The sequence below is a fragment of the Pseudophryne corroboree genome, chromosome 5 (assembly GCF_028390025.1).
Source record: "Pseudophryne corroboree isolate aPseCor3 chromosome 5, aPseCor3.hap2, whole genome shotgun sequence".
In the NCBI taxonomy this organism is placed as follows: Eukaryota; Metazoa; Chordata; class Amphibia; order Anura; family Myobatrachidae; genus Pseudophryne; species Pseudophryne corroboree.
This window is the reverse complement of record NC_086448.1, coordinates 497,230,586-497,243,452: the sequence shown is the minus strand read 5'-3', so window position 1 is coordinate 497,243,452 and position 12,867 is coordinate 497,230,586. Positions and strand designations below refer to the sequence as shown.

Here is a 12,867-nt window from a genome sequence, read left to right as displayed (position 1 = left end):
TGCTCAATACTTACTTGATAGGTATTATATAATGAATCATTAGTTGAGGGGCTATCTGAGGTTACTCTGACACTAATATATTAATATTTTGAATAAAAAGTCTTGTTGCCAGGAACAGGTGCAACCAGTGAAGACACTGTAGATGAGAGGTTTAGATCTTGATAATACATATAATATACAGATGTGTCCTTATACAGTCTTGCTATGTAGCATACGCAGAGCGGCTTTTGAGTCTTGAGATTCATGGGTGTGAGCGTATGCACATACCCGCAATCCATTGCTATGAGAGTGTGTTAAACAGTAATGCTTAGTAGTTGACTTGCCACCATTAATATCAGCACTGTGAGTCACAGTGTGAAGTTGTCATTTATTAAAAAGAAAATACTTCTTTTTCTAAAATTTGTGTGTGTTGTTTTCAGGGCCATGCAGTAGCACTGTGTTAAATAATAGCGCTCAGTAGGTGCCATGCCACTGTTAATATTAGCTCTGTGAGTCACAGTGTGAAGTTGTCATATGTTTTTTTTTTTAAATGTACATACAGTATTTTTCTAAACTTGTTTGGGTTGTGTTCAGGGCCAGGCAGTGGCACTGTGTGAAACAATAACGCTCAGTAGCTGCCGTGTCACTGCATTAATAATATAAGTTCTGTGAGTTGATCACAATCTGTCGATAGAAGAGCAGGAGCAGCAACCCAGCATTAGTACTATCGTTGCTGCCATGCATCTACAAAAGTTGTCCAGGGGGCAGAAAGTTTAGGAAAGGGTACCTTATATATAAATATTTCACAATGTTAAAGAAAAGTGATAGAGGTGTCACATTTAAAACAGACAAATCAGTGCCCCCCCCCCCCCCAAAAAAAAAAAAAAAAAGAACACTATGCCTGAAGAACAAATGGTTTATTCACAAATCCCTGCGGAGAGTCTAGGTGTGTCCACGTTAGCTTTGTCTGAGTCTAACATTTCTGACATCATACTCCCAGAGAAACCTCCTTCCACCATTTCTTCACCCTCTGCAAATGTGGGGATGAGCAGTACAAGTAAAGATGTTGACTTAATAGAAATTGAGAATGCTAGTTTAGAAGTGCAACATAATGAGGGCGCTATTAGTGTGCTATATGATGCGAATGAGGATACTGATGATGACAGTGGCAGCAGTACTTGCTCATGATTAAAAGAAAGCCATTGTTGTGCTTTGGCATAAGACCAAAAAAAAACCCACCTCTTCGGTGTGGATTTTTTTTTTCCAAAGCCTGACATCTGTGAAAGTATCTGTTCCATTTGGGAAGCCAAAGTTAGCAGAGGTAAGGATGATAACCATCTAGGCACCCTCTTCCCTGTTATGTAATTTGCAGTGAATTCATAAAATGTATTTAAAAAAATTATATTAATTTGTAAAATAATAACAGGCAGTTCAGTATTACCACAACCAGTTGGATCAGCACATGCAGTCCCCACTGCCAACACCCGCATCATCAACTTCCTTATTAATGATCGGGGGCATTACAAATTTGCCACACATTTTTAATCATAAAAGAATACATTGTTAATACAATAGTCACGGATTCCTGACAAGGGTTGAAGAGCAATGTTAGTAGTCACAGATTCGTGACAAGGGTTGAAGAGCAATGTTAGTAGCCAAGGATTCCCAACAAGGGTTATGATGCTGACCTGATGGCCATACTACCCCTTTATAAATTTTCTTAGCCAATCAAAAATGTAAGTTAAATGAACTAACGAATCAATCCTTCCTTCACCTGCCTTACACTACATACATACTCCACCTTCATTTCCCTCTTGCACCACTTTTCTTTTCTTAATGGGTCGCATTTTGGGGGGGCATGTGGTGGTCTTTTTGCATAGATAATTTTTTTTTTATTGGTTATTGCTCTAATATATCACTAATTTACAACACATTTTTAACCAGAAAATAATACAATTTTAATAGAATAGTCAAGGATTCCTAACAAGAGTTTAAGAGCAATGTCAATAGTCAAGGATTCCAGACGAGGGTTGAAGAGCAGTGGTAATAGTCAAGGATTTCCGACAAGGGTTGAAGAGCAATGTTAGCAATGTTAATAGCCATGGATTCCCAACAAGGGATAAAGAACATAGGTAACTCACATTTTGGAAATACTACCACCTCTTCCCTCACATAATTTTTCTTAGTCAATCAAACAAATTAACTAATCACTCCTTCAATCCTTTACCTGTCTTCCACTATATACATACTCCACCTCCATTTGCCTGCACTGCCCTGTGTCCACTTCGTTTGAAAATATTAATTTTATACGGTCATATAGTTTATTAAACTACCATCCTGTCTGCCACTGCTGTGCCTAAATAGGTTTCATGGATGTCCTATATTCTTAAAGTAACTTCCGTGTGTTTGTGCAAGCCATTGGCCTAAACTGATTAAGTCAGTCAGCCTTTGACCTAAACTGGTGAACAATATTGTGTGCTTTGATGTGGTCAAAATTGTCTGGAATTGAATGAACATTAATGTTATTGAAGTTAATACTGTAGGAACAAAAAGAGTCCCAAATTATGTGATTTTAGCTTTTTTAGCAATTTAAAATAAAAAATACAAATCCAAAACCAAAACATGTGAATGTGTTTTGCTAAACCAAAACGCGAAGACGAATATAGATTCAAAACCAAAACACGAGGGTTGGTGCACATCTCTACCGAAAATGGTCTGGATCGGCAAATCAGGCATTTTAATGTTTAGATTCCCCGATGGATTGCTGGTCACCGATCGGCAGATCTAGTTAGCAGATTGGCGGTTCTGGACGGGCCAGGGAATAGGAGAGTTGCTGCATATATGTATCGGGGCCTATATCTGCAAAGCATGTTTACTGGATCACCTGTAGTGCTTGTTGCTGTACCAGTAAACATGGTGTATTGTAGCCAATGTCCAGTCCATCTGCAGGAGCTCAGTAGAACTGTCTGGCTTCCTTTATCACTACTGTATAGGTTTCGCTCATTAGTAGATAATGGCGGAAGATTGGTAAGTCTGGTTACCGAGTTTAGCCCACCACTAATTGATGATGCCAATCAACTGACGCATTTCCCCATTTAGCATGGCTTTCACAAAGATGCACAGTACGGTGGTCTTTTATTTAAGGTTGCTTATCAGCTCATTTAGAAACTATTCTGATAATTGGAAAGATTTGCTGAGTTCCTGAAAGTTTGAAGTGGGAAGAGGACATCCAACATGAAATACTGGAAAGGCATTATGCAAAATGTGCCAACATAGATTTAAAATATTGAAGGTAAAAAAACTGGAGACAATAGATACATTTGGGTGTCGTCTGCATTAAGCTGCTACTGAAATCTAAAGGTGTTTTCTAGAGGGGGGTACACATGGAGAGATCCGTGCTTAAAATCTAAGCAATCTGACTAGATTTCTTAGAAATTAAGCATAGATCTCGTGTGTATGCCCCCCAGCGATAGCGATGCGCGGTCCCGCGCGTCGCTATCAGCAGTGCTAGATTGGTCTGCATGCAGGCACAATCTAGCAAAGGCATTTCAAACTCATGGTCATACAGCTGTTGTGAAGCTACAAGTCCCAGCATGCTTTACCAGCTGATCAGTGGAAGGTATGCTGGTAAAGCATGCTGGGAACAGCTGGAGGGCCATGAGTTTGACATGCCTAATCTAGCACATTGCTAATTTCACCCGCTGGGTAAAATGAGCACCCCCCTCGCTCAGCGCACATTGTGCTGTGCTGAGCGGGGGGGGGGGGGGGGGGGGATGTGTGCTGAGCGGTCGGTGACAGATCACTCAGCACACATCTCTCCAGTGTGTACTGGCCTTAAGAGCACTGATATAGGCAGAAAGAACAGAAGTCTTAAAATTTCATCTTGTGGGATATTTCAGGGACATTTTTCTGAAAGCTAGCAGACTTCCTATACTCTGATGATATCATAAAAAGTTTCTATGGCACTCTGACAATACCTAGAATGTATACACCTTCATTAATGTTTGAGTATTTTTACATGCTCAAAGAGAGCTGCAATTTTGCAGACTGAAAAGATAGATACAAAATAGGTTGGATGGGATCCGGTCTGAAGATCGAAACTGTCTAGGTCGACAATGTTTAGGTCGATCACTATAGGTCGACAGTCACTAGGTCGACAGGGTTGGAAGGTCGACATGGTTTCTAGGTTGACGTGTGCTAGGTCAAAAGGTCGAAATGAGTTTTTCACATTTTTTTTTTTACTTTTTCATACGTAACGATCCACGTGGACTACGATTGGAATGGTAATCACCTTGCCCGAAGCATGGCGAGTGGACACGGTACACTAATTGGGATTCCCCGTCACTCTACGAAGAAAACGACTCCAAAAAAAAGAAACCTCATGTCGACCTTTTGACCTGTCGACCTAGCACATGTCGACCTAGAAACGCTGCCGACCTTCCAACCCTGTCGACCTAGTGACTATCGACCTATAGTGGTCGACCTAAACATTGTCGACTTAGACACTGTCGATCTAATGATCCACAACCGGTTGGATATGAGCTCTGTCTTGAGGAATGTATGATTCTCCAAAAGTTCACAAAGAGTCCAATAATAGATAGATCCTTTTAAACTCCAATGGCATGGGGAAATTAGAAAGGAAAAATACACAAAACCTGGGAGAATTTTTAAATACAGTATCTGGTAATTAAAGGAGATAGAACCAAAACATGGCATGTGAATATGACCACAGAAAACATCAAGAACATTCTACTTTTTTTTGCACATTCAATTGTCTTATCAATTTGTTCATCTTTATGTTACAAATGTTGAGATTATAAGAAAACATATTCTATTTTATCCACTGTTGTTTTGTATTTCATATCTGCTATGTTTACAATTTCCTGTTTGCCTTGCAGATTCTGGGCCTTACAGTTTCCATGTGCATTGTCAACCTTACCCACTCCAGTCTAGCAACCAAACAAGGACTGCCACTGCTGAACCAAATTTTTAGTTGGGCAATATTAGGTATGTATAATGTTATTTTGTTTTGTTACTACAGCAATATTATTAACTGGCACACGCAACAATAGTAAGTATATCATTGTATGGTTTGTTTGGAAAACAAGACATTGGTTTTATATCCAATCAATAGACATCAGTTCCCAAACTCAGTCCTCAAGGCACCCTAAAAGTCCTGGTTTAAGGATATCCATGGTTGAGCACAAGTGGGTAAATCAAATTCAGGTACTAACTAAGTCACTTGTGCCCAAGCATGGATAGCCTTAAAACCTGAACTGTTTGGGTGTTTGGAGGTCTGAGTTTGGGAATCTCTGCAATAGACAAACCCATTCTCGATATAATATGCTCTATAGTGAGCACCATAGCCGTCCAGACATAGTAGCGTGATAACAAGCTTGCCGTTTCTACAGCCACACCTAAGCTATCATCCAGCAGAAAATATGTCTAGGAAGCAAACTATTGTTTGCTTACTAGATACTGTAACATTCTAAACGATAAAACTTTGCTTACTAGATAGCAGAGCCAATAGCTACGTGCGTGCCAGAGGTGCCTGGCACACAGCGCAGTTGCCCTGAGGGCGCAATTGCCCACACGCCCGTTCCAAGTAGCCCAAAGTCTGCGGCATTGTAACGAGTCAAACTGCAGGATGCCGGCTACCAAGATCCCAACAGCAGCATCCCATCTCCCATAATGCCGGCAGCAGGACGAGCGCTAAGAGTACCCTTGCTATTCTCACTATGGGTGTCGTGTAGTGGGAATAGCCCCTGTGCACCTGGATTCTGGCTGTAGGTATTGTTAGCTGTGAGGATTCCGGTATCGGTATCCTGACCGCTGGGATCCCGACAACCAGCTAATTGATTGCATCCCTAAGCAGGCACTATATTACCTGCTCATTGCCAGGAGTTTCATGCGCTGGGTGTCATGCTCGTTGACAGGGGTTTCATGCGCTGGATGTAATGCTCTTTGACACGGGTTTTATACACTGGGTGTCATGCTCGCTGCCAGGGGTTTCATGCTCTGGCACCCATGCTCATTGCCAAGGGTAATGCTCGTTGTTAAGGGTAATACTCATTGCCAAGTGTTGTATACACGCCTGCCAGCGGTGCTATTCTGCTCCGCCTCCTCCCAGGCAACTCAGGGGGTGGAGTTTCACAATATGACATAGTTGCATTGTGATGTCACAACACAACTGCGTCATTCCATGAAACTCTGGCCCCCGCGTGGAGTACTGTGTACGAGGGAGGAAGGGGAGTAGGATTTGGTACACAGAGTGTTGTGGAGGTTGCCCCGTGTGACCTACGGCTCACCCACTGCTAGAAATGGCACTGCACATCAGGAGTACCTTTTTAACTGCCTCTATCCCTGCAGCATGTGGGGTTACCGTGTACAATGAGCACATGTCCAACGTTCCCAATAGGCAGCCAGCCGATATTCACTGCAGGTTGTTACAATACTGGGGGTCATTCCAAGTTGATCGCACGCAGCCAATTTTCGCAGCGATCAGGTTACTACAGCGCATGCGTATGCAATGCGCACGCACGTTGTACGGGTACAAACAGCATTGTTGCTGTGCAGTGCTTCTAGCGACGAGTCCATTCGCCCAGCCATTCGCAAGGAGATTGACAGAAAGAGGGCGTTTCTGGGTGTCAACTGACCGTTTTCTGGGAGTGGTAGGGAAAACTCAGGCATGTCCAGGCATTTGCAGGGCGGGTGGCTGACATCAATTCCGGGACCGGACAGGCTGAAGTGATCGCAAGGGCTGAGTAAGTTCAGACCTACTATCGTGTTTCAGAAGCAACCCATATATATATATATATATATATTCAACATTTCAAGACATTTTAACACATTGGAGTTTATTGTACATGTTCAATACTTCTGTGAGTGCTGCACCACTGCGCATATATATATATATATATATATATATATATATAGTGGTCACTAATACTTTCATAGTATATGGTGGCCACTAATGCTGCCTGTAGTATATGGTGGTCACTAATGCTGTCTGTAGTATATGGTGGTCAGTAATGCTATCTGTATTATACAGTGATTGCTAATGCTGTCAGTAGTATGGAGGTCTTTAATGCTGTCTGTAGTATATAATGGCCACTAATTCTGTCTACAGGACATACCAATCATTGTATTATTATTATTATTATTATTATTATCCTTTATTTATATGGCGCCACAAGGGTTCCGCAGTGCCCAATTACAGAGTACATAAACAAATAATCAAGCAGGAAAACAGCAACTTACACTTGACGACAATATAGGACAAGTACAGGGTAAATAAACATAGCTACATCAGCAGATGACACTAGAATAAGTATCAGGTGGCAGAAGACTGCTGGATTTGGTGCAGTTGAATATTATTAGAGTAAGAAAAGGATAAGCACATGAGGGAAGAGGGCCCTGCTCGTGAGAGCTTACATTCTAAAGGGGAGGGGTAGACAGACAGGGGTGAGACAGATGGGGTACAAAGAGAGCATGGAACAGAGGTTTAGGATGAGATTTGGCTGGGTTTGGTGAAGAAGTGGGTCTTGAGAGCCCGTTTGAAGTTTTGTAGAGAGGTGAAGAGTCTGAGAGGGAGAGGTAGGGAATTCCAGAGAAGTGGTGCAGCACGTGAAAAATCTTGGAGGTAGGAGTGGGAGGAAGTAATCCGTAGGCAGGAGAGTCGGTGTGCATTAGCAGAGCGAAGAGGACGTGTGGGAGTGTAAAGGGAGATAAGGTCAGAGATGTAGATGGGAGAGGAGTGGGTGAGGGCTTTGTAAGCAAGTGAGAAGCTTGAAATGGATTCTGAAAGGGAAGGGGAGCCAATGAAGGTCTAGTAAGAGAGGTGGACGTAGTGCGTTTGGTGAGGAAAATGAGCCGGGCAGCAGCATTGAGGATAGATTGGAGTGGAGAGAGGTATTGGTCAGGAATGCCAGTCAGGAGGAGATTACAGTAGTCCAGTCTGGAGATGACCAGTGAGTGGATAAGAGTCTTAGTAGTATAATATGTTGATACTGTTTGTATTACAGTATATGGTGGTCATATACAATAGCCTCTCGGCCCGTATAATGTCTACCCCTCACAGCACTTCCTCCCTTCAATAATCAGCAGTCCCCTTCAGTAATCACCTTACACAGCACTCTCCCCCCGCCCCTCCTCTCTTCAATAAACACCTGACAGCAGGCACTGCTCAGCGCCAGCAAAATTACCTTATTAGATGGCTCCTTGTCCTGGGCTCCTTCTCACCTTTCATTGCTCCCAGCCTCCTTCCTAGTATGGGCCCTCTCAGGCTCCGCCATTCCTGGCAGTGTCATCAAGAGAAGTTCTGCAGATTGTTGGGGATTATAGTTTAAAAAGAATCCACGTTTCATGCTATTTACAGATTGAAAATCACAGAGCTAGACTACAACTCCCAGTAGCTCCTGCGGTACTAAGCTGCAATAGCAGCTATGCTGTACTAGAAGCCTGGTTTTCATGGTGTTATTGGTAACTAGCTCTAACCATACAGTATGTGAAAATGGGCCCCTCCGAGATTAGGGACCCTGAAGCTTAAGCTTCATTAGTTTCATGGTAGATCCACCAATGTAACTAGAACATTACTGATAACCATTATAGGATGGTTCTCAGAGAAGGTCTCATGTCAGAATAGTCAAATAAACATAACAAAACAGGCACCTTATTATTTTTAGTGTCAGTAAGAACATTTATCACCAAATCAATTCAGGAAAAGAATAGTGAATACCTTGCTTGGTGAGGATTAAGGCACTTTTTTGGTGAGGATTAGGGCACTGAGCCTACTGTAAGGAAAGAATATTTTTGTACCTTGCAGAAGGTGCTTCCACTCTTCCAAAGCAAATTGTTTATTTAAAAGTTTCTTGTCTATAGCAAATATCTTTCTGTTGGTAAAATCTAATGAAGAAAAGCTCACAAAGATGAAACGTGTCATTGGGGGATCATTGCAAAAGATTCAGTTGAGATAAATGATCAGCCGCATCTGATTGAGAAAATCTTTCAAAATTAACATTTTGAAAGATGTCAGGAGCATTGCATAACTTGAATGGCATAACTAAATACTCCCATTTATTCTGCAACACAATACAGATCATGTTATAACCACCATGGGGATCTAGTTTGGTTGAAAATACTGTAGATCCTATAAATCGGAGATCAGATGTATAGGAAAACAATATTCAACTTTGATGGTATTTAGCCAACTACAACCTTTAGACGGAGTCAGACCTCCATCTTTGTTTTTAACAAATGAAAAGTCTGCCCTAGCTGGAGAGGAAGACATCCTGATTAATACTCATTCCAAGTTTTCTTTGATATACAGTAGTAAGGCATTGCATGGTAATGAGATAGTAATCAGAAGGATAAGTTTGGTAATAAAGTTGGTGTTGGAGTTAGAGAATGGAGAGAGAATGGTTTTGCCTTAAACTTTCCACTGCAACTTGGGATCTGAACGTAACAACAATTTGTCCCACAGTTTGGGAGTCTTGATAAAGGCATAGATTACTTGAAGTGGCAAATGAAACACCCACTGGTTTATCAAAATTCGTTCTGAAGGCATTAAAGAAAGAGGCATTATTGTGTAAAAAAAATAGCCATTGTGTATCTACAGGGTAGAGCACCAGTCATAGGAAACAAAATGTAAAGCACTTTGGCTTGGAAAGGAAGTTCCTCTGGAAAAGTTTGAACTGGGGAACTCGCTGATTAAAAAAGCCTCTATAGACTTTGAGGTCACATCACATTTTGGGGGATTGGCTATCAAAGGTTGGGGAGAATGGGCCTAATTCTGATCCCATTGGATCTGCAGGATATATCGCTGGACCCATACTGCGCACTATGGCTGCAGACTGTCAGTGATTGATAGTCTGCTGCTGTTTCCTTGCCACTGTTTCCTAAAACCAAGGCTTGGTGCCGCTATTTTAGGGGACTACCAAGGCCAGGATTTTTGTCAGATTGACATAGATTTCCTAGCCTCTTTGTAGGGTTACGCAGCCAGCAGATGGTGTTGCAGGGGATCCAATGCTGTGTCCTAGTGTAAGCATTAGGTGTCTACTAATATCCGATGCCTTCTGCATCATTGCCATACTAGTGTATCTTCTGCTGCTTCCAAGGAAGCATCAGTGATGCTTTCTCCAACCACATCTGAATCTGGCCCAATATCACCAAAGCAGAAGGAACCATAGCCAGAACTTGGAACAGGAAAGGTAATCTTAATAGAATATTTTGGAGGTTGTCCAGCTGACTGAAAACTCTTTGCAGAAACTTCAGAAGTTGATTCTAACTAGTTTCTTGTCTCTCGATCTTAGGTCAGGGTAACAAGTAGGAACAATGGACCATATATACGCTGGAGAACTAGTACACCGTAAACTCCACAGGGAATAACGCAGTGAGCATTGGAGCACAGGAGGCTGAATAATCTACAGTAGGTTATATAGAGCAGGCAGTTTATTTTTAAAAAGCGTGCTTGTGATATTTATTTTAAAAGAGCACACCCACTCCTATTTCTGAAAGATATGAAAGACCAGATCATAGGGTTCCACCATGATAAGTGAAAAGTGAGCTCTAGGTCCAGCAAGCATGTGACATACAGTACACCATTTAAAACTTACATAATTTGTGAGACTGCTCTGATTACTGACCCTGAAAGTGGGTGGTTTTAAAATAACGTATTTTGGTTTCTGGTATGGTCTGAATGGATCTGGGCATGGTTTGGGTGTAATAAGAGAGTGAGGTAAATTTACCAAAGCTTCTAAAAACGAAAAGTGGTGATGTTGCACATACCAACCAATCAGATTCTGTCTAGCATTTCTCTATTGCATCCTAGAAAATGATAGAATCTGATTGGTTGCAATGGGCAACATCACCACTTTTCAATTTTAGAACGTTTAGTAAATATTCCCCAGTCTCTCTTATTTTTTGCACTAGTTTATCTTTTTTAGCTTTTTCAAATCTTAATAATTGTGTTATATGTTGAGAATATGATATAGAAAAACATTTTTTTGATTGCAGTATATAATACGAAAACTTCTGAATAAAATTAATGACAGAAATTCAACAGCTTACTGCAAAATAGTTTTATAGCCCCAATGCAAAGTGTAGTACACCCCAGTTATTAGACAATGCAACACCATAATAGGTACAACTACATAATACAATAAAGATTTAACTAAAATAATGTTAAGATGGGATATGTTCTATTTATCCCATTATAATATAAAAGAAAATATAATTTACACATTATTTATTACTAACTGGTTTTGCAGGAGGGAGGGGGGGTTGGTTGTTGTCGTTTTGTTTTGCTAATTCTCATAGCACATCTGAAACATAATGTGTTTGTAAAGAATGAATCAGCTGCTCTTGGATATGCATTAGCTACAGGGTCAACCAGTGCCTGAAGGTACAACACACTTGACGAGCAATAATGCATTGTGAACCCATAATGTGTGTCTGCATTTGAATAGCCTAAAGAAAAGCTTGTGGTATGGAAAATAAGTTTGGCCTGTGCAAATGTAAAAAATGTTTAATATATATATATATATATATATATATATATAATTAAGATGTTATTTTCTGTGTTTTAATTATTCTATGAAATACGTAAGTAGTAATAAGTAATATTATCTACTTATGTATGGTACATATGTATATCACATACATTGTTATTATCCTTTATTTATACGACACCACAAGGGTTCTGCAGTGCCTAACAAAATACATAAATGACCAAAAGAAGAAAACAGCGACTTACAGTACAAGACAATGTAGGACAAGTATATGGTTTGTAAACATTTCTGCATCAGTGGTAAAAACACTGAAATAAGCATCAGGGTGGCAGAAACCGAGGGTTAGGTGGAGTCGTATGGAGTATGGAATAGAAGATAGTCTATGTAAGAGAAGGAAAAGCCCATGAGGGGAGAGGGCCCTGCTTGTGAGATCTTACATTCTAAAGGGGAGGGGTAGACAGACAAGGGTGACACAAATTGGGTAGACAGTGAGTGTGGAATCAAGGATTAGGATGAGAGATGGCTGGGTTTGATGAAGAAGTGGGTCTTTTTAGCTCATTATGTAAGAAAATTGTGTTGGGTGATACAAGAGTAGTTGATGTACAGTAAATTTGCAGTGGGTCTGAACCTGTCTGCTGCACCCATCAACTGGAGTACAAGTTCAACCAGCGCTGGGGCTATATATGGGAACAGCTGTGGCGCAAAGCCAGAGACCAGGCTAAAGCCAGTATTGCTCTGCAGGAAGCAGAGTGTAAAACTTTTGTGAGAGACTTTGTGTTTGCAGATTAGCTGCTCACTTATAGTGACGGCTCAAAAAGTGAGTTAGTTGCCCTTTGGGGGCCAGGCTGTTTGGCCTCATAAGGCCCTTAGACACTGCATCAAATACATCCCCCTACTGAACTAATTACCCCACATCATTACACTATACAGTATTTGCATAAATATTTAATTTTCTCTATCGTCCTAAGTGGATGCTGGGGTTCCTGAAAGGACCATGGGGAATAGCGGCTCCGCAGGAGACAGGGCACAAAAAAGTAAAGCTTTACTAGGTCAGGTGGTGTGCACTGGCTCCTCCCCCTATGACCCTCCTCCAGACTCCAGTTAGATTTTGTGCCCGAACGAGAAGGGTGCAATCTAGGTGGCTCTCCTAAAGAGCTGCTTAGAGAAAGTTTAGTTTAGGTTTTTTTCTTTACAGTGAGTCCTGCTGGCAACAGGATCACTGCAACGTGGGACTTAGGGGGAAAGTAGTAAACTCACCTGCATGCAGAGTGGATTTGCTGCTTGGCTACTGGACACCATTAGCTCCAGAGGGATCGAACACAGGCCCAGCCGTGGAGTCCGGTCCCGGAGCCGCGCCGCCGACCCCCTTGCAGATGCTGAA

The 12,867-nt window shown here is 41.4% G+C and overlaps 1 protein-coding gene across 5 annotated transcripts in view; it reads left to right on the top strand.

The window, feature by feature from the left end:
* Window positions 1–12,867, top strand: part of PIGN (phosphatidylinositol glycan anchor biosynthesis class N) — a 666,839-nt gene that overhangs the window by 436,548 nt on the left and 217,424 nt on the right. For all 5 annotated transcript variants that reach the window (XM_063922983.1, XM_063922980.1, XM_063922979.1 and 2 more), the window contains one exon: window positions 4,878–4,986. In XM_063922983.1, the coding sequence (XP_063779053.1) occupies window positions 4,878–4,986 (109 nt within the window). The remainder of the gene's footprint in view (window positions 1–4,877; window positions 4,987–12,867) is intronic.